At 39.3% G+C, this 20,209-nt stretch overlaps 1 protein-coding gene across 1 annotated transcript in view; it reads right to left on the reverse strand.

The window, feature by feature from the left end:
• The window catches only part of dnah2 (dynein, axonemal, heavy chain 2), a 170,353-nt gene that overhangs the window by 88,220 nt on the left and 61,924 nt on the right, over positions 1 to 20,209 (reverse strand). Inside the window, exons 24-28 of the mRNA XM_051898662.1 lie at positions 19,997 to 20,160; positions 19,648 to 19,809; positions 17,740 to 17,843; positions 12,568 to 12,724; positions 7,096 to 7,178 (exon numbers count right to left, since the gene is read on the reverse strand). Of these exons, the coding sequence (XP_051754622.1) occupies positions 7,096 to 7,178; positions 12,568 to 12,724; positions 17,740 to 17,843; positions 19,648 to 19,809; positions 19,997 to 20,160 (670 nt within the window). The remainder of the gene's footprint in view (positions 1 to 7,095; positions 7,179 to 12,567; positions 12,725 to 17,739; positions 17,844 to 19,647; positions 19,810 to 19,996; positions 20,161 to 20,209) is intronic.

Genomic DNA, 20,209 nt, shown 5'->3' on the forward strand with positions numbered 1-20,209 from the left:
CTTGCTGTACAACGTCACTACTGGTACTTATGAACAACAGCAGAAGAGCTGATATCTTTCTGACATTATTTTTTAATGTTATTTAAAGTACATTATGATAAATATTTTGATTGTTACATATACCCGCAACATTTCAGCCATATTATAAATGTTAGCTAGATTATGTTCAGTACCTGTCAAGCGATGTATGTTTATGCTGAAATATAATTAAATAGTGGCATTATGTTTGGTGAGCTGGCTCGCATGATTTATGTTTTGCCCTTCAGAACTTCTGTTAAGGGTACACAGTGAGCATCAACGCTCCCTGGTTTTCACAGGCATTGTATGACTTTTTAGGGAGCAAATGTTTCAGTGCACTGGAAGGATTTTGCGATTAAGACAGCCCTTAAAATGGCTGACTTATTGATCAGTGCCCTGACTACTGAGCTAGGGAGCTGATTGAGACGCACCCCATGTGTGAGTTAGAATGCTCTCTGCTTATACAGTAAAATTAGTCTGTTACCAAGTAAACTGCCTACCTTGATTATATACTGATGTTCAAATTAACCCTCTGGGGTCTGAGGCTAATTTGGGGCCCTGGAGAAGTTTTGACATGCCCTGACATTTGTGCTTTTTTCAGTTGCTTATAAACATATTAATTACACTGTATTCAGCACAAAGTAGGCTACAATAATATGTGAGCAACAAGTATGTACATGTTTGTATTTTTGAGAGAATTACGTATATGCGTGGTTTTTTAAAAAATAAATAAATAAATAAGTCACTGAAATAAGGCCTCAAAACACGTACTAAATATTTTTTCACAAGACTTTTGGGAACTGTATATTTTAGTCTAGAGTTTTTGCTTCACAATGATGTAAAATTCATTCTGCCTACTCAGACACATAAAAGAATGTATTGATTTTAAATTTCTAAGACACTTTTTGTTTAGGATGGCCATATGCAAGGAGGCGTAAATCTTCATGAATAATGCTGTGATTCACACCTGAGGAGATTAAGACCCTGCCCCTAATGAGTTGCATAATGAGCCATTCAGTCAGGAATGTGATGTCTAATAACGGTCTAGGTAGGCATCTCACTACATTTTGAACAGCTTATAAGTACTAAAATCACAAACACTTTTTTTAGTGTACTAAAAAAAAAAAACACACATAGAGAAGGACATGACCTCTCAAAATACCCAGTCATCAGCAAAGCAGTGCTGGGAGGTTCATCTGCAGCTGTGTGTGTGCGTACAAAAAGCAGCATATGTGCGTCAGGAAAAAAAAGTGCACTGTAGCAAATTTATATAAAATACAGTGTTGGTAAGGGAAGTGTATAAGTCTAATTTAATTACAAGAAGTAGCATATGCTAAAAGTGTTTGCACACACGTTTTGTCCCGCGTCATTATTGACCGTTTTGCCCATTGGCTCCACTTGACGTTACGTTATGACTGCTAGGAGAGTCCTTTGGTCAGTCGAACCTTCGGTGCAGGACAGTTTTACCGCATATTCTGCAGAATTGTCACTCTTGCAACTGCAGAGCAGGCAAAGAGATGTTTCTATGCACCATATTTATACAATGGGTGTGTGTGCTGTGGGTACAATGTGGGGCTGTAGGTGGTAATTACAGGTGATTTGCACTCCGTTCTGCTAAATGTGTGGAAACGCTCAATTATAAGTACACGGCAGCAAACAGAAAGCCTCTTCACTGCAGGACCATTAACGCACACACAGCTCCATCTGTGCGTGCGAACACTTCAGCTTCTATCATGAATACTATCATCATTAATCATCTTTTCTCCTTGCGGACAGGGCTGTCCGTTATTGAGAGACTGAGTAATTTGGAATTGATTCTGTCCCCTGTATACAACCCCACCGCTGAATACTAAACACACAGTATTTGTTGATATGGCATATACCCCACCGACAAAAAAAGAGGAAGAAATAGAGTGATCAAAGAGGAGCTAGGGAGAGAGAGAACTAAAGATAAAGCATATGTCCACCTTTTGTTGCAGCACTGACGGGGACGAACAATACTAGCAGGTATGTGTGCTAAACGGGGGGGGGGGGGGGGGGGGGGGGGGGGGGGGGGGGGGGGGGGGGGGGTAGAGAAAGACCACGTCCTTTCTCTGTTCTGCAGGATCTAAGCTACTAGAAATAAGCAATAAGAATCATCCCCCCCTTCTTCTATATATCTGTTCATTCGCTTTTTTCTCCCCATGCCTACCTGTCAGCAAGACACCACCCCCTGTGATTCTCTCTCTCTCTCTCTCTCTCTCTCTCTCTCTCACAGGTGGGTGTGAGACACTGACGCATATGACAGGTTATAGCACACAGAGAGCTGCAATCTTTATGACTCTTCGTATTAGTGCATTATTAAACACTTAATATTCAGTAATATTATTGATTTGACTGCACTAACACTATTGGATAAGATCATAACTTGAACTGAATTGAGCTGGACGATGACACCACTGTTTTCTGCAGAGATGCTTTATAGCTTATTTGACTTAATTTCATAATTGATCATTTTTGCAACATCGACACTTATTGAACTGAATTGAATCAACATTGAACTGGCTTGAGATGAATAGCGGCACTATCAGTGCCAGTCTTCCCTATAAGCAAACTATGCAAGGTGTGTAGGGCTCCCAAACCACCAGGGGGCTCCCTTGCTCTCAAAGATTTTTTAAGTAGTATATCACTATATAATGTAAACATCCCATGAGTCCTGTCTAGTGCATTAAAAACAATGCCCATTAGTCTAGAAAATAGCACATTTAGAGAATTATTGATGTATTTTTGTATGTTTACCTAAGCTTTCTTGGGTAAACTATTCATCATGCTTTAGTTTCGTTAGTAAATCACGCATATGGAAAATCATTTCAGCTGTGTGTTATAGTTTTTCTGACAGCTAGAAGGTTTCAGAGCGATAGTTTCATAAAGCATTTATTTAGAGGATTTAAAAATTTTGGATTTAATTTTACTTGTTTTTCCTGGCAGTTTAATGTGTTTTTAAAGAGTTTTCCATTACATATTTATATACTTTTTTTTCATAAACTTTCATAAACTTTCATAAGTTTTGCCCAGGGCCCCCAGAAGTGTAGGACCAGCACTGGACACTACTGTCTTCTAAAGAGCTGCTTATAGCTCAATTGAACTCATTTCATAATTGATGAACTTTACACAGTTATTGAACTGAACTGAATCAACACTGACTGACTGAGTAAAGACACTATTGTGTTTTTGGAGCTGCTTTACAGCAGAATAAAATTCTATATATATATCATTGATCGATATTTTCCTGTTTATTACTGTAAAGCTGCTTAAAAAAAAAAAAAAAAAAAAAAAAAACTGTATTGGATAAACATACATGCACAAACACAATCGTACCAAACCCATGGGGAGCGTTTCCAAGTGAGCTGCTACCTACACAGACTTGCTTACTTGCTTTATTTATGGACATCTCTAGAGGGAAGTTTTGTCAGATTTAGCTCACTTTTAGAAATAATTTTGTTTCAAAACTATAGCTAAGTACTAACTCATTTACTTAGGTATCAAAATGAGGACATAGCATTTACTACATTACATTTATGTAAATAATTTTGCCTATATATGCACAAACTCAGATATAATTATTATATTTATATATTTTTTAATATAGTTATAATTTTAGATTTATATTTCTTTAACTACATTTGTATATCTTTCTTTTCTTTATTTATAAAGCACTATTAATACAACTGTTGCCCAGTGTACTTTACAAAGATATTAAAAAAATAATACCAAAAAATACATAAAACAAGTAACACAACAATAACACAAATTCAGAAGAAGCACAGACTTAGAATAAAACATGCCTCAGCATCCAATCGAGTTAAAAGCCAGGATAATAAATAAATTATCCTAATTTTAAAAATGGATATAGTTTGCACCATTCTGATATGCAAGGGTAACATGTTTCACAGTTTAGGGGCATCTACCGAAAAGGCTCGATTACCCCTAAGTTTTCATCTAGACCTAGAAACAGTTAAGAGCAGTTGATCAGAGGACCTAAGAGCCCCTGCAAATATATGCCATTTTAAAGAGACAGCAAGGTATGGTATGGTGACATACAGGGCTTGACATTAACTTTTTTGTTCACCAGCCACTGTGGCTAGTGCTTTTCCAAAGATACTAGCCACTCAGCATTTTCACTGGCCACAATTTTGACGTCGATACCATGGGGAAAAACTGCCATATAGATATTTTTAATATTATCTCATAATTTGGCAGCAGGTTTATTAGGCTGCTGTCACTTTAGACTTGATGCACGGATCAGTTTTTCTTAACTGTTTACGTTCACTTAAAACATAACTGACTGTGTTTACGTGAAAAGACGGCATTTTGACATTATTTTGTGTGTATTTGACTGTTTAAGTGCAATAAGCAGTGAAAAAGAACTCAATTTAGTACTGAGAGGCTGCTTTATGTGCGCACACTTTAGGTGTGAGCACATAATCTCCTGGAATGAGTAAAATTATGCGCAACACATGCAATCCCATGCCGAAATTCAAGCCCTGTGACACCAACAATATTCATCCGGAGCAACTGAAACGAGTCAGTGATGGGAGATGCGAGAGCAAGAAAGCGCAGCTGGTGGTGTATATCTATTCTCCGTAAAATTAGTATTAGAATCATTTCAGATATTTCAGTATCAATATGTATCAAAAAAATCGATATTTTTTGACAACACTTAAGGGGCTCGCACACCGGACACGAAGCTCAGCGCTGTGCAGCGCCGCGACACGTCTTTAAAATTCGAACGCATTGTTTTCTATGAGTGTACACACACCGGCGGTGACATTCGGCGCCTGTCTGCGACACCCAGCTACGACTCGGAAAACAATAGAAAACAATGCGTTCGAATTTTAAAGACGTGTCGCGGCGCTGCGCGGCGCGGCGCTGAGCTTCGCGTCCGGTGTGCGAGCCCCTTAAGTTTATCACTTCAGATGCCTTTTTAAAAGACTACAATTAAAAATGTATATTAAATATCATATATAAAATTTAACCCACCAAAATGGTTAGTAGGAGTGACTGCATTACACGCCACTGCTGAAATCCACCTGAATATATCACATAAGCAATATCTTAATATCATAGACCAATTTGTCCCCAGAGACACTCTCACAAACAAAGAACAAGATAGACACAAATTACATAGAAAATTAAGAATCTATATAAGAAGTCGTATAAAGAGATGTTTTAAAAACTATAATACTACTGAATCAAAACGGACAAACAGGCAAAGACATTTACAAACAATGCTTTTGACCTATTTCCGATTCATCCACTCAACTTGCACATAAACATGCTCATATGCGCACAAACACTGCTTCTAGCTAAAAACGAACAGGCCTGAAGGCATTTTCAGAAAACTTTCAGCCCTTGGGAAGGAGACTGCTTGTACAAATGATTCTATTAGATTAGAGCTTTTGTGTGGCTGCCATATGCACAAAGCATCCTCTCCAGTTCTTATCTGCTCACAGCTCGTTTGTATAATTGTAAGCAATGAACACTTTGTGAAACTCCCGAATGGTCTCAATCAAACCAAAAAGAGCAACAGCATCATTTGAGCTCATCTAAATACAGAAATGTCTTTTCCCACTAGTGTTTATTCATTCACAGACAGTCAGTTGATGTTCTTTATTGGACCCTTGACTTGTTTGCCCAGAAGGCTTAAAGCAGCTATTCTGAGTCCTGCTCTCTAAGGAGACTGATAGTAATTATGTTTATGTGAGAGCTCAAGGTGCCCTGGCATTGATAAGCCATTTAATCTGTGTATGAAAACATGGCTTGCTGTCAAATACAGATTTGAACCGGACTCTGAGAGAGCAATGCTGTCCGGCCAGTGGCTGTGTTTCACAGCCTCATCTAGACAGCATTTTTGGGCATCAAAGATGCATTTAAACACTTGATGTGTTTCAAAACCTACTAAGCTACACACCTAGACAACATTTACGGGTATCAATGGTTCATTCAAACACTGGCTGTGATTCAAAACCATTTTTGCATATCATAACCGCATTCAATCCGATAAGAACATTAGAATATGCCTAGAATTCTGTCCAGTAGGCAGTAGGCGGCTCACTAGGTTTTAAAACACAGCCAGTGTTTTGTATCATTTGCTCACTCTTTCTCTGTGGTGGTTGTGTCACGCAGAGTAATATGATAATGTGGAGTTACTGGCTCCTCACGCGTAGCGGTTCTCCCCTGCAGCAGGGCGCTCCATCATGTTGAGGAATGGTGTTTTTTAGGCTATGGCTTGTTTTTGGCACTAATATATTCACATTACGGTGCCTTAATAGCATGGATGAAGCCAGTAACAATCCCTCGGTGGACAGGGAGTCTGCCACAAAAAAACAATTCTGCAAATACCTCTCGACTGGACATGCATTAAAAAGTTATGGTACAATTACGGCTCAGGAAAAAAATAATCCAATACATCAATTAGGCAAAGTCAATTAGGACAACTCCCCAATTAAGATGGAAAATCTACTGATGGAGGCTGTAGGCTGTAGCAAGCTGCTAGGAAAGTGTTTATGTGTTAATCTTCACTATTTTTATGTTCTTATTTTTTTTTTTCTGAGGAGAATTACACTGCAGATGAAAAAAATAAAATAAAATACTTAAATATTGTTTACTTTCTTGTTTAGCTGCATCAACAGTGGTGTGAATAGGCCTTCAGGCCAGGGACATACAGAAAATTTCTGCTACCATACTGAATGATCCTTATCTTTTTAAGATCCTACTTATTGAGCACACAAAAAGTTTAAGTCTTGTGCATATGTGCTAATTTTACTTTATGTGACTTATTTCTTAGAGGAATTACATGGCAAATGAAATCTTTTGAGATAAAATAAAATAAAATCCTGGAGGAAAAAAATTGTTTATGTTCTTGTTGTAGTTGCATTAACCATGGTGTGAATAGGCCTTCAGGCCAGAATCTCTGCCACCTCAGAACGCTGAATCATCATTATCATCTTTTTAACATTCTGCTTATTGAGCACTTGCGAGCGTCTGCGAGACTGCGACCTCTTGACGTTTGACATTTTGGAACCTCTGGCTTCTCACCTCAGTTTATGGTGACCTTTGTCTTTGTAGGGTGTGATGTCCAGGGACGTTTCCTCCCATGTCTTCGTGATGCCTTCCAGTGTCTGTGAATAAGAGGTCAGCATTAGGCTTTTTAATGTTAGCACTAATCTTTCAAGATACATTCCACCTCAGCACTGAACGCCACCTTGTATTAGAACTGGAAGGGCAGCCATCGGTCTCGTGGGGACGTTAGGCGACTAGTGACAGGGAAAGAACATTGATTGGGGCCCCTGCAAAGTCTCTGCATTTTAAAACATAGTGAGCTGACTATACTTAGTCAACACTTTTCATACTTACCATTGTTCAGCGAATTTTTGTGAAATCCACTCATTTCAATGAATCCATGCGATCATAAATTTCACTCGAGGGCAATTTTTCCACACAGATTTGGCAATGGGTTCAACCTCAAATCTGTGTTTGATCAACAGAAAGCTGTTTGGTTTGAAATTGACTTCTGTGTGAGCTGTGAATCATACGTCACTATACTATTGACAATAGACAATGGACCATTATTGCCCGCAAAATATTGCTGAAATTTCACATGTGACTGCACCTTTAGAGCTGAAAAGACAGTCATCTATTTTGTGAGGAGGTTAGGTGACTTATAGTCTCAGCCTCAAGCTGGATTTATACTTTCGCCTGGCTCCGCACCGCGAGCCTTGCTGACTGCGTGTGCATCTCCCCAAACGGACGAGGCGTTTATACTTGATTCACTCGCAGTTGTTCTATTCTTTGAAACGACAGGGTGCGACTCAGAGAAATTGTTCTTTAAATCAGCAGGAAGCAGCGGTGAGAAAACCACACCGCAAAAACAATCGTGTAAAACCCAGTAAACCTTGAGATTATTACTTGTGACATCAGAACAAAAGAGGGGGGGGTGCTTGAGCCCCTGCCCCTTTGATCGCGACAGTGCCCTTTGCGGTCGCATCGCGGTGCCCCCGCATTCCCATTTCTCTCTCTCCCCCCCGGTACGCGATTTCGCCCCTGCCCTCGCGGAGGTCTGTGCACGCCACTGGCGATGACATCATTTTTGCAGAACTTGCGGGCACGTCGAGTATAAATCAGGCTTCAGACCTCACACTAGAGCCCTGCACGGGCCACAAGTCTAGGCCCTGGCCCGGCCCTGGCCCGAGACGCTCAGGCCCTAGCCCGGCCCATGTCCGATAGCTTGTCAGAAGACTGGAGCCTTTTTTTTATCCTCCTCATAACTTTGTTGCAGCCATTAAAATGTTCAGTTTTGTTTTTAATTGCAAAGTAGTTGTAATTCTTTTCGTTTCTTTATTAAGTTAATTTATAAAAATGTTTGGAGCACTTCTTTGTTTGTTAAATTAAAGTTTCTGTTTCTTAAAGTGACAACCGCAGCGTCCGACAGTAAGTTGACCACGTTTGTTCGATTTAGACTCGATAAAAGCCATAGATATAAAACACTAATATAAACATATCACAATGTTAGTTTAAACGTTTATTTGCACTACCACAGTAAAAAGCCATTTTTGACAAGCTGAGGCGGGCTGCTCTGCTGTTTGAAACAGCGTGTGGAAGAAAACAAAAACAAAACTGGCTATACATTAAAAAAAAAAAAAAAAAAAACTTGCAGGTTGTCTTACCTTACACCTAGCTATGCATCAAAAATCAAGGCTTCACCACTGAACATGGTAACAACATGCTACAGCCAGAAGAACACTCTCATACAGAGAAAGAGAATCGTGGAAAAAAAAAAACGGCATCCGCACTGGAAAGTTTTAATTAGGGATGCTCATAATTGACTGGTTAACTGTTAACCAAGAAGTTTGACCAATTAATACTATCGGTTAGATGGTTTAAAAAGAAAAACTATAAACATATAACTAAAGACAACAAATCCTATAAACAGTAGCCTATTCAGAACAGAACCACAATGAAAAATAAAAGAACACGTTGCCTACCTCTCCATTTCAGCACAAATCCAAATGTTTCCATATTTGCGATGTATTTGAATGGTAAACTATTATTTATTATGTAAATTATAGGCTTTGCTGTCCGGCAAAGCCTATAATTTACGCTCGCGTTCCAACAATAGCCTACTACATCCTTCACATGTGCTTTGCAAGTCAGTCGATGGTATAGCGCTGAACACCACAGATTGTACAGACTAGCCTATATAGGCTATACATTAAGCAGTGTAACTTTGATTGACTGTATTTTATTTTGATAATAAACAGGCTGCGATGTCAAGTTAGAAATGCGAGAACTGATAGGCTATGTTGTGTATGTGCGCAAGGTGCCGGCGCGATTTCTCCATTCAAGCGCTGCAGGTGTGTGCCGAGTGAGTAGCCTACTCCTATTCTGTTGTTTTATATGCTGTATTTGTGCATGTATAAAAATAATGAGCTATGACGTGAAAATCGGCCCAAAACCCGGCCCGTGGGCCATAAATAAGTCGGGGCCCATCGAGCTCAGGCAGAAATGCAAGGCTCTACCTCACACCCACAGACCGTTGGCTGCACATCTGATGCAAAAAGGCCCTTTTACACCGAGAATGATAACTATAAAGATAACTATAATGATAACTATATTTGCGTCCACACCAACAAAAGATAACTGTCTGTTTATTTTAAACTCACGCGCTGCGGTTTTAAAGTGTGTACAATGTTTTTGCTGTTCTTGTTGCATTTACATGGCTTTAACCAGCAGATGTCCTCAGCATGCTATGTTTCGAGTGAATAGCTAGTGTAATCGATCTAATCTAACAGTGAATTTAGATGATGAAGTCAATATAGTGGCGTAAAAACAACAAGTCTTTTTCACAGCAACTTCAAAGACAATGTTGTCGAAACTAGTGCTGGATACCTGAGGAAATTTTATACATGTCGGTCAGATGTCCTCTTGGGCGGTCCTTGGCTAATGAAAGCTGCGATGGAGTCCAGACCTTCTGCCGTCAGTCTAAAGCTCTGGCTACACAAGACTAGGTGACTTGTGACAGGGAAATATCATTAATCTGGGCCCCTGCAAAGTTCCCCCTCACAATAAATGTCAGAGAAGGGGTCTTTCCAGAAACACCAGTCATGCACCATGCCAGTGAAGCTTCTCATTTACACTCTATCTGTCTTTCTACTTTTCTCTCTCTCTGCGGGTGACTTTTAGGTGAACCGCTCTGTGCTTTGGGGGTTATGAGGCTTTGCTCTCCCATTGCCACTCTCGAACCAAAGCTGTGTTGTTGTAACCTCTGCGAGCGCAGAGCCGAACGTCTGGGAATCTCCCTGGGCTGAGAGCGAGAAGAAAGAGAGGAAGAAAGAGGGAAAGAGGGGAGAGGGGAGGAGTACAGCCTCCCACAGTCTGACAGCTGGACAGGGCAGCTCTACTCTGCAGGGGCAGTAAAGGCTGCTCTGAAGGAAATTAAGCGCAAGGCTCATTTCCCCTGTGGCCGCCACACATGACCTGCGACTGCAGCCTGGGGACAGACGCCTCCAGCAGCACTACGCTCATACTGTACTGCACTATTACTGAACACAGTCCAGGAAATTTTCCTTTTCAAGTCTAAAATAGGACTATAAAACAGTTGAATCTTAGGCCTGTTTCACACATCCTGCGTCAGCGGCACATAATGTAGCTTGTGCTTTTACACTCAAGACATTTCTGCTGCGTAACAGTTCTATGCAGAAAATAAAGTGACTTCTGGTTAACCACATTGCATATTTCCTCCAATAACAGCTATAAATTATAACACAAATAATACAATGGATATCGGAAGTGGGCCATTGAGGATTATTACAAACTTGATCGCCATGAAATCTAATTTACATGAGGAGGTGGAATAACATTTACATCCAAATGGTAATTAATTTACACAGAACCCAAAACATAGCTATAAACTGCTTAAAGCATCTGGATTCAGTCAGTCTTACTGAATTAAAAAGTACTATCTGTGAATTTGCATCAGGCCTGACATTAAGGTCTTTTGGAGGGGGTGTAATGGGGGAGTTATTCACTCCAGTATTATGTTTCTTCATAAAAGCCAATATTGTGTTAATAAAAAGGTTTTACAGTGCATTTTCAACATGTTTCTGATGAGTAAAAGCCTGTTTCCGCATCAGAGTAAACCAATAAATAAATACACCATAATTTTTTAAATGTTTTGAAAGTCTATTATGCTCTCCCAATCTGCATTTATTTTAATAAAAAATACAGTAAAATATTATGAAATATTATTAGAATTTGAAATAACTGTATTCTTTTTTAATATAATTTAAAACTTAATTTATTCCTGTGATGGCAGAGATGAATTTTCAGCATCATTACTCCAGTCTTCGGTGTCACATGATCCATCAGAAATCATAATAATATGCTGATTTGCTGCTCAAGAAACATTTATTATAATTATCAATGCTGAAAGCAGTTGTGCTGTTTAATATGTTTGTGCAAATTGATGTTCTGTTATTTTATAGAAATAATAATAAAAAACAGCATTTATTTGGTAACTTCTAGGATGCTTCTGTGACTTATGTCCCATGCTGCCCATGTGTGCTGTACTGTGTGGATGCAAAGCCTAAGTATTCAAATAAATAAAAATCCTATTTTCAAGTATAACCCCAGAGCAGTCTGATAGCTTTTTACTTATGACCACCATCTCCTTTCCATTCAAACTGTTTGGCTAATGAAAACCACATCTGCACTGCGGCCAGACTCTCTGCTGTGATTCTCTGCTGGGGCGGTCTGACTACTAGATGTCACCCTGAGGATATCATCTTTGACCTTCCAAACCTGACCTCTGACCATAATCCTCTTGACAGTGACTTTCCTTTTCTCTTTAACATACCAAACCTCTGAGGATCTTATGCACTGTGAGAGGAGCAGAGAGAATTGAACCTTGATGAACCCACAGTCCTTCAAAGAGACAAAAGAAATAGAAACTAAAGTGAATAAGGAAAACTCTGTTAAAATTTAAGTTTCCAATTACAACCGAAAATGATTTAACAGCCTGATACTATTTGAATCATAGCATATTAAACCATTTTATTTTTTCATATGAGCTCCGCTTATAATGTTACTCAAGAATGATACAGTAATTGGGTCTTCAGGTAGTTTTGAGTGAAAATTTCAGTATGTTTTCAAATACTCTCTCAAAGGATCAATGACAATTTGATTTCTTTTTATTTGACACTTACACATCTCTAGTACAGGTGCTTTAAAAAACCCAGAATCCAAAACACTGATCTGAAGAACCTAACAAGTAATTTGAAGGACGCTGTTAATTTGCAATTAACTTTATACATTAGCAAACTCCAAAACCCCAAAAAGAGGAAAACTGATAAGAAAAGCATTTCTTTTCTTATAAATAGTTCTCTGTAGAATCTTTCACTGAAGAATCATTATTTTTAAGAGTGAAATTATCTAAAAAAGAATGAAATAAATGAAACCAAATGAGAAATAGAGAGTTCTGAAGAGGGATTGGGAGAGAGGGGAATATCATACCTGTTCTATGGAGAGCTCTTTGCTGGCTGCTCCTGATATTTCACTGATACGCTCAGCATGGTGGTCCAGACCCAAAGCCACAATCTTCTCCAGAGTGAAGTCTGCACTGGTCGGGTCAAACGTTTGCTGCATCTCTTGCCTTATTTGATCCCAGTGTCTAAAATAAACAGATCCACACCATTTTTTGAAGATAAAATCTGACATTGACGCATGAATCTGAGCTCAAATTGGGAAGAAAAACCTTTTACCAAAGCCATTTGATCCATTCCTGCCATGGTGCAGCGTTTTAAGACATCATAGACAGGTTTCCAACATGAAGGCTTTTCCAAAAGGTAGGCAACTTAATTATGCTGCCTGCTAAGATAGCTAATTTTGCCCAAATTCTAAAGCAGCATCACTTCATGAGAAGTGGCAATCCCAGAATGCACTGAGTGATGTTGTTTTAGCAATGGTATAATGGCCATTTATAATTATTTCTTAGTCTCTTTATTAGAAAATAACCAGAAAATACAGGAAATTTGTATGCAATATTAAAAAACAGAAGAAAAAACCCCCCCCGAAAAAACAGCAATAGCAGAAACCTGGCTTTCTTAAACCTAAATGGAATGGAAAAGGACTGAAAGGCCAAGAAAACTTTCAAAATATGAGAAGTTTCTCAGATTTTCTTCTTTGAGAAAATGGAAGAAGTCCAGGTGGTCACACTAAATACTGATTTTTGCTTAAAGAACCCATTTTGTTCTGATTTTTTTTTTTTTTTTTTTTTTTTTTTACATTTTGTGTACTTCCTGTATTTTCTGTTTGTATCGTAATAAGGACCAAAAATATTTATACCTAAAACAACAAAGCTGGTGGTGGCCTAAGACTTTTGCACAGTACTGTATACATATATATATATATATATATATATATATATATATATATATGTATGAATGCAAAAGTTCCGATGCAAAAGCCGATAAACGGCACCTCTGTCAAAAATGAGATAACGATATTGAGCGAATGCTCTCTGCACATAGTATATAGTATCTCACAGAAGTGAGTACACCCCTCACATTTTTGTAGATATTTTTATTATATCTTTTCATGTGACAACACTGAAGAAATGACGCTTTGCTACAATGTAAAGTAGTGAATGTACAGCTTGTATAACAGTGTAAATTTGCTGTCCCCTCAAAATAACTCAACACACAGCTATTAATGTCTAAACCGCTGGCCACAAAAGTGAGTACACCCCTAAGTGAAAATGTCTACATTGGGCCCAAAGTGTCAATATTTTGTGTGGCCACCATTATTTTCCAGCACTGCCTTAACCCTCTTGGGCATGGAGTTCACCAGAGCTTCACAGGTTGCCACCGGAGTCCTCTTCTACTCCTCCATGATGACATCACGAAGCTGGTGGATGTTAGAGACCTTGCGCTCCTCCACCTTCCGTTTGAGGATGCCACAGATGCTCAAAAGAGTTTAGGTCTGGAGACATTCTTTAGCAAGGCAGTGGTCGTCTTGGAGGTGTGTTTGGGGTCATTATGTTGGAATATTGCCCTGCGGCCCAGTCTCTGAAGGGAGGGGATCATGCTCTGCTTCAGTATGTCACAGTACATGTTGGCATTCATGGTTCCCTCAATGAACTGTAGCTCCCCAGTGCCGGCAGCACTCATGCAGCCCCAGACCATGACACTCCCACCACCATGCTTGACTGTAGGCAAGACACACTTGTCTTTGTACTCCTCACCTGGTTGCCGCCACACACGCTTGACACCATCTGAACCAAATAAGTTTATCTTGGTCTCATCAGACCACAGGACATGGTTCCAGTAATCCATGTCCTTAGACTGCTTGTCTAAACTGTTTGCAGGCTTTCTTGTGCATCATCTTTAGAAGAGGCTTCCTTCTGGGACGACAGCCATGCAGACCAATTTGATGCAGTGTGCGGCGTATGGTCTGAGCACTGACAAGCTGACCTCCCACCCCTTCAACCTCTGCAGCAATGCTAGCAGCAGTCATACATCTATTTCCCAAACACAACCTCTGGATATGACGCTGAGCATGCACACTCAACTTCTTTGGTCGACCATGGCGAGGCCTGTTCTGAGTGGAACCTGTCCTGTTAAACCGCTATATGGTCTTGGCCACCATGCTGCAGCTCAGTTTCAGGGTCTTGGCAATCTTCTTATAGCCTACGCCATCTTTATGTAGAGCAACAATTCTTTTTTTTCCCCGATCCTCAGAGAGTTCTATGCCATGAGGTGCCATGTTGAACTTCCAGTGACCAGTATGAGAAAGTGAGAGCGATAACACTAAATTCCCATTCACACCTGAGACCTTGTAACACTAATGAGTCACATGACACCGGGGAGAGAAAATGGCTAATTAGGCCCAATTTGGACATTTTCACTTAGGGGTGTACTCACTTTTGTGGTCAGCGTTTTAGACATTAATGGCTGTGTGTTGAGTTATTTTGAGGGGACAGCAAATTTACACTGTTATACAAGCTGTACGCTCACTACTTTACATTGTAGCAAAGTGTCATTTCTTCAGTGTTGTCACATGAAAAGATATAATAAAATATTTACAAAATGTGAGGGGTGTACTCACTTCTGTGAGATACTGTAGGTTAATCAAATTAGTTTGTTCGTTCGTTCGTTCGTTCATTCATTAAAATTTGTTAAATACCAATGAATTGACTAAAGTGACAATTTTAAAAATAAGGCATTTCAATAACTGACTAATAACCTTTTTATTGCCATTAAAGTGAAATTACTGAACCTAAACATAGGAGCCTGGTAAAAAAAAGAAACATATGAACTATAAAATAAAATGTAATTAAAAATAAATGATCTTATCTAATGTTTGTGTGCTTTGTCTTTATGCTAATTTGAGTATCCCCATTATCTCAGCAACATTAATGCCAAACCCTATTGGAAAACCTCAATTGGGCATTGTGCAAGATGTGAGTTGGTGAGTTGCTGTCTATGTAGTGTGGTTAGGATGTTGCCTTAGAAGACAGCTGTCTATGTAGGCAGCAGAGCTATTGTGTAGGCCTTTAGGAGAAATGAGGTTGGTGATTCATTAATAAAAATATCTAATGGAATTCTTAAGATAAAATTACAGAGAATGTGTGCTATTTGAAGTATTTTTAGAGCTGAAGAAAGACAGTCCACTGAGCTGGTTAGTCACAAAAGACTGGTCATGTTGACGGTCAGATTTTGTCATAATAAACAGGTGTGACGGCTGACGACAGCGCAAGGATTGAATTCTCCCGTGAGAGATCCCGCAGACGCACAGCTTGTTGTCTTCTCTCAAAGAAATCCACAGAGACCGAGAGTACATCTGATCCACAACAAAACACAACACCGCTATTTCAAAAAAACATCCTGCCAATGACTGGCCCCTCTGAGACCGGGCCCAGGCATTCTGGGACGCGATCTCTCCTACGAGTGCCTGTTTTTCTTTCGCTTTTCACATCTCCCGTTTGGTCGGTCATGGACTTCTGAGGCTGGAGCTCTGTTTATTTTCATCTGCTTCCCTGATGTTCTGCGCCGGCCAGCGGGACATGCTAACAGGGATCTTTCAGAGGGTTACATCAGTGTGATTAGCCGGCTGTCATCAGGGGAACGTGAGGCCTGTCTCAGCCGTCTCTGAAAGGGCTGTTGTAGCAAGGCTGATTGGGGCCGATGGGCTGTTGTTTTGGGAATGCCAGATCCAATCAGATGGCTTAGGGAGCGAATGACAGGGCAGAAGAAAAACGAAGAGCGGAAAACGTCGCGTTCTCTCGGCAGGGAAGGCGCCAGAGTGCACAAATGCTCTGCGTGATAGAATAGAGAGAGGTGACGAGCTGTAACTGAGGGCTGGCTGTCAAGGTGTGGGATTACATCTGATCCTAGAACAGTAATCAGCACCGAAACTCTGCTGCTGATGAGTATCAGCTGGACTTCACAGCAGACCTCAGGTCACCAGCTACAGAAGGCAATATCTCGAACAGAGAGAAGTTATAAAGAGCGATTGTCCGCAGAAGAGGCAACATAAAAGACGACAGTGTCATTTTGTCAGGAACCACTCTTGATAAGGAGGATTAGTGTGAGAATGACACTTCATTATGCTGAGGACACAGTGTGTGTGACTCGTCTGTGTGTGTGTATATGTGTGTGGTCCTGGTAAACCCTACGTTATGGGGACAAAATCCCCCCACAAGGATGGCAATACCAAAAATCTTTTACCTTGGGGCATGTTTCGGTCGCCATGAGAAAAACAGCTTATAAATCATATTAAATTATGTTTTTTGAAAATGTAAAGATGCAGATAGTTTTCTGTAATGTTTAGGTTTAGGGGTAGGGTTAGGGGATAGAATATACAGTTTGTACAGTATAAAAATAAAAACATGGAAACCCATCGTGTATGTGTGTGTGTGTGTGTACTTTTACAACTATCTTTGTGAGGACTAGTTTAGACCATCAGAGTGAGGACAAAGAGAGTAAAGTGAGGACATTTTGGCCCATCTTCACTTTATGAGACCCCTTTAAAGGCCTATTTGAGGGTCCAGACTTGGTTTTAGGGATAAGGTTATAATTACTGTAGGTTAGGGTAAGGGTTCAGGTTAGGCACTTATTTGTAATGGGTAGGGTTAGGGTAAGAAGTGAAGAGATTGCATTGTGTCAATGAATATCCTCACAAAGATAAATGTACAAGAATGTATTTGTATGTGTGTGTGTAGGTTTAACGGTAGGGTTACGAGATAGAATTTACAGTTTGAACAGTATAAAAATAATTTTGTCTATGGAACATTCCAATAAACCATGGAAATCCAACATGTGTGTGTGTGTGTGTGTGCTTGTTTTCATGATTTATGAGGACACAAATTTGTATAATGACATTGGTATTACACTAGTATTATGACGTAAACATGAAATATGAGGACATTTCATGAGTCCTCATATTTAAAAAAGCTTTAAAAACATACTAAACAATGTTTTATTAAAAATGTAAAAATGCAGAATTTTTTCTGTGATGGGTAGGTTTAGGAGTAGGGGTAGTGTAGGGGGATACAATGTACAGTTTGTACAGTATGAAAACCATTACGCCTATGGAATGTCCTCACTTTAATAGCAAAACAAACCTGTGCATGTGTGTGTGTGTGTGTGTGTGTGTGTGTGTGTGTGTGTGTGTGTGAGCCCCCACCTCTCTCTCATGGCTGGATTCCTGAGGTCTGTGATCAGTGGGATGATTTTCTTAAACTGTTCAATCCTGCTCTTAGAGAAGTCCACAACCTCCCAGTGCTTGTCCTGAAAGAACACACACACACTTTACCACCATTACTTTATAACAGTCAGGATCCCACTGCAGGCTGAAGTGTAAAATGCTGAGTGCTGTGTTGTGATGGACTGATCCCCTGTCAGTGGAAGAGCACCCAAAGGGTCTGAATCAAGCAGGTGTTTCTAATCTGCTTAAAGCTAAATGTCAGGATAATGAGAAGCTGGTGAGAAGAGAAGCTAAATTAGCTTTAAAGGGTAATTAGCTACACAAAAGAGCTTTTATCACAGTTACAAAAGGGAAACGAAGGAATGAGAGTCTCTGCTGGACCCTAATGAAGTAGCATCAGTATGTGTGTGAGAACAGTAGAAGATGAGTGAGAGACGGAGACATCACTGACGCCGCTGATAGCAGTTAAGTATTGTCCTGATGGCTGCTAGTTTTTTATGTGAAGGGTCTATACAAGATCTTAGTACTCAATTCACTAATTGTGGTGCTTAATTCAATCAATCATTTAAAAATGAAAAATGTACTGTATATTAAGCAACAGGAGTCTGCGGCAGTGCTGAAAGGATATGAAGTATGAATATGAAGCCTGAGCATCACTTCCAGTCATATTAGCAAATCAAAAAGTGTCAATCAAAAACAAAAACATTACAATATACACTACCATTTAAATGTTTGGGGTTGGTAACATTTTGTAATGTTTTTGAAAGAAGCCTTAAACAGCATTATTGTGAAATATTTTTACAATTTAAATAACTGTTTTCTACTTTAAAATATATTAAAATGTAATGTATTCCTGTGTTTGCAGAGCTGAATTTTCAGCATTATTACTCCAGTCTTCAGTGTCACATGATCCTTCAGAAATCATTCTAATATGCTGATTTGCTGCTCAAGAAACATTTCTTCTTCTTATTATTATCAATGTTGAAAACGGTTGAGTTGCTTAATATTTTGTTGACACTGTGATTATTTGATGAATAGAAAGTTCAAAATAACAGCATTTATTTATTTATTTGAAATAGAAATATTTTACAACACTATTAATGTCTTCACTATCACTCCTGAATACACTAAATGTAATGCATCCTTGCTGAAAGGTAATAATTTATATGAATAGTAGTGTACCTGCTTATGACAACCACAAAGAAAATCAGATTTTTGAGATTTTTAATAAACGTTTCACTAAAGAGCAGCATACGTCCACCTATGTTTATTTTTTTAATTTTTTAATTTTAATTTTATATTAAAATATTTATGTATAATTTTACTGTTATCATTTGATAAATTTTAATATAGTTTAACACAACATTAAAGCTGAAAAAAAAAAATTAAGTCTGTTCTATTCTGAGAACTAACACTGTTTATTTGAAACTCCCATAAATGTAAGCTTGGTCCCTAAACCGACTAGAGCCCTATTCGGACGGTAATTGTTTCTCAGGGGAACGTAAGGAATTTTCACTATTTACAGGGGGTAGTCTGTGATTTTATTGCCGTTGTGCATCTATCTTCCTATATTTAAACAGGAGATTTAAATAATCAAATAATAAATAGGATATTATTATTATTACATTAAATATGAATTTATTCTCATTATTCCAACCATGTGCCATTTTATTCACAGCAGACAATCATGCAACCGACTGCATGAGCGTGCACACGCTCCCACAAAACTTGCTCCTCCAGCGTGAATAAATCACCATCCAAATGCATGAGTTTTATCACTGAGGTGCCATGCAAATTTATTTTTACAAATGTCCACATAAGAAACAATTACTGTCCGGATAGGGCTTAAGGTTGAGCAGGAGTATAAAGTATGTTGCGGTGGCTTGCCTTGAACTCTCGGCTGAGTTTGTGGAGTCTCTTGAACATGGTCTGGGCGGTTTTGTCCATGACCTCGGTCTGTACAGAGGCCAACTGATCCCCCTTCCACTCGTCCCACAGAGCCTCCCACTGCTGGGCGATCTCCCACACCTGCTGCAGGTAATTCATGTCCTACAAACACACGCACATAAATACCATCTAAACATCACCGTATACAGAACCAGAAATGACCTTCAGCAACAGTATCAATACAGTTCAATTTGCTGTTATGCAAGACCAGTGAATTTCCCTTAGCCGAATGTGTCAGTGTTGTATTGTATGGAAAAAAAGTTTTACTGTAACAGCAGTGAATAGGTACCTTCTCTAGAGAGAGGATGTCTTTAGAGGCTGGTTCTTCAATATTAAAGATGTTGAGACCATAGCGCACGCTCTGCTCCTCTTCTTTAAGAGCCTCCAACTGGGCACGCAGCTCTGACACCAGCTGTAGTGCAGAATCAGGGGCTACACTCGTTCCAAACGGACCTGCATGTAGATACATACAAAATTAAGGTGGTATACATAAAGGAAAAGA

This window comes from Ctenopharyngodon idella, chromosome 7 (genome assembly GCF_019924925.1).
Source record: "Ctenopharyngodon idella isolate HZGC_01 chromosome 7, HZGC01, whole genome shotgun sequence".
Lineage (NCBI taxonomy): Eukaryota > Metazoa > Chordata > Actinopteri > Cypriniformes > Xenocyprididae > Ctenopharyngodon > Ctenopharyngodon idella.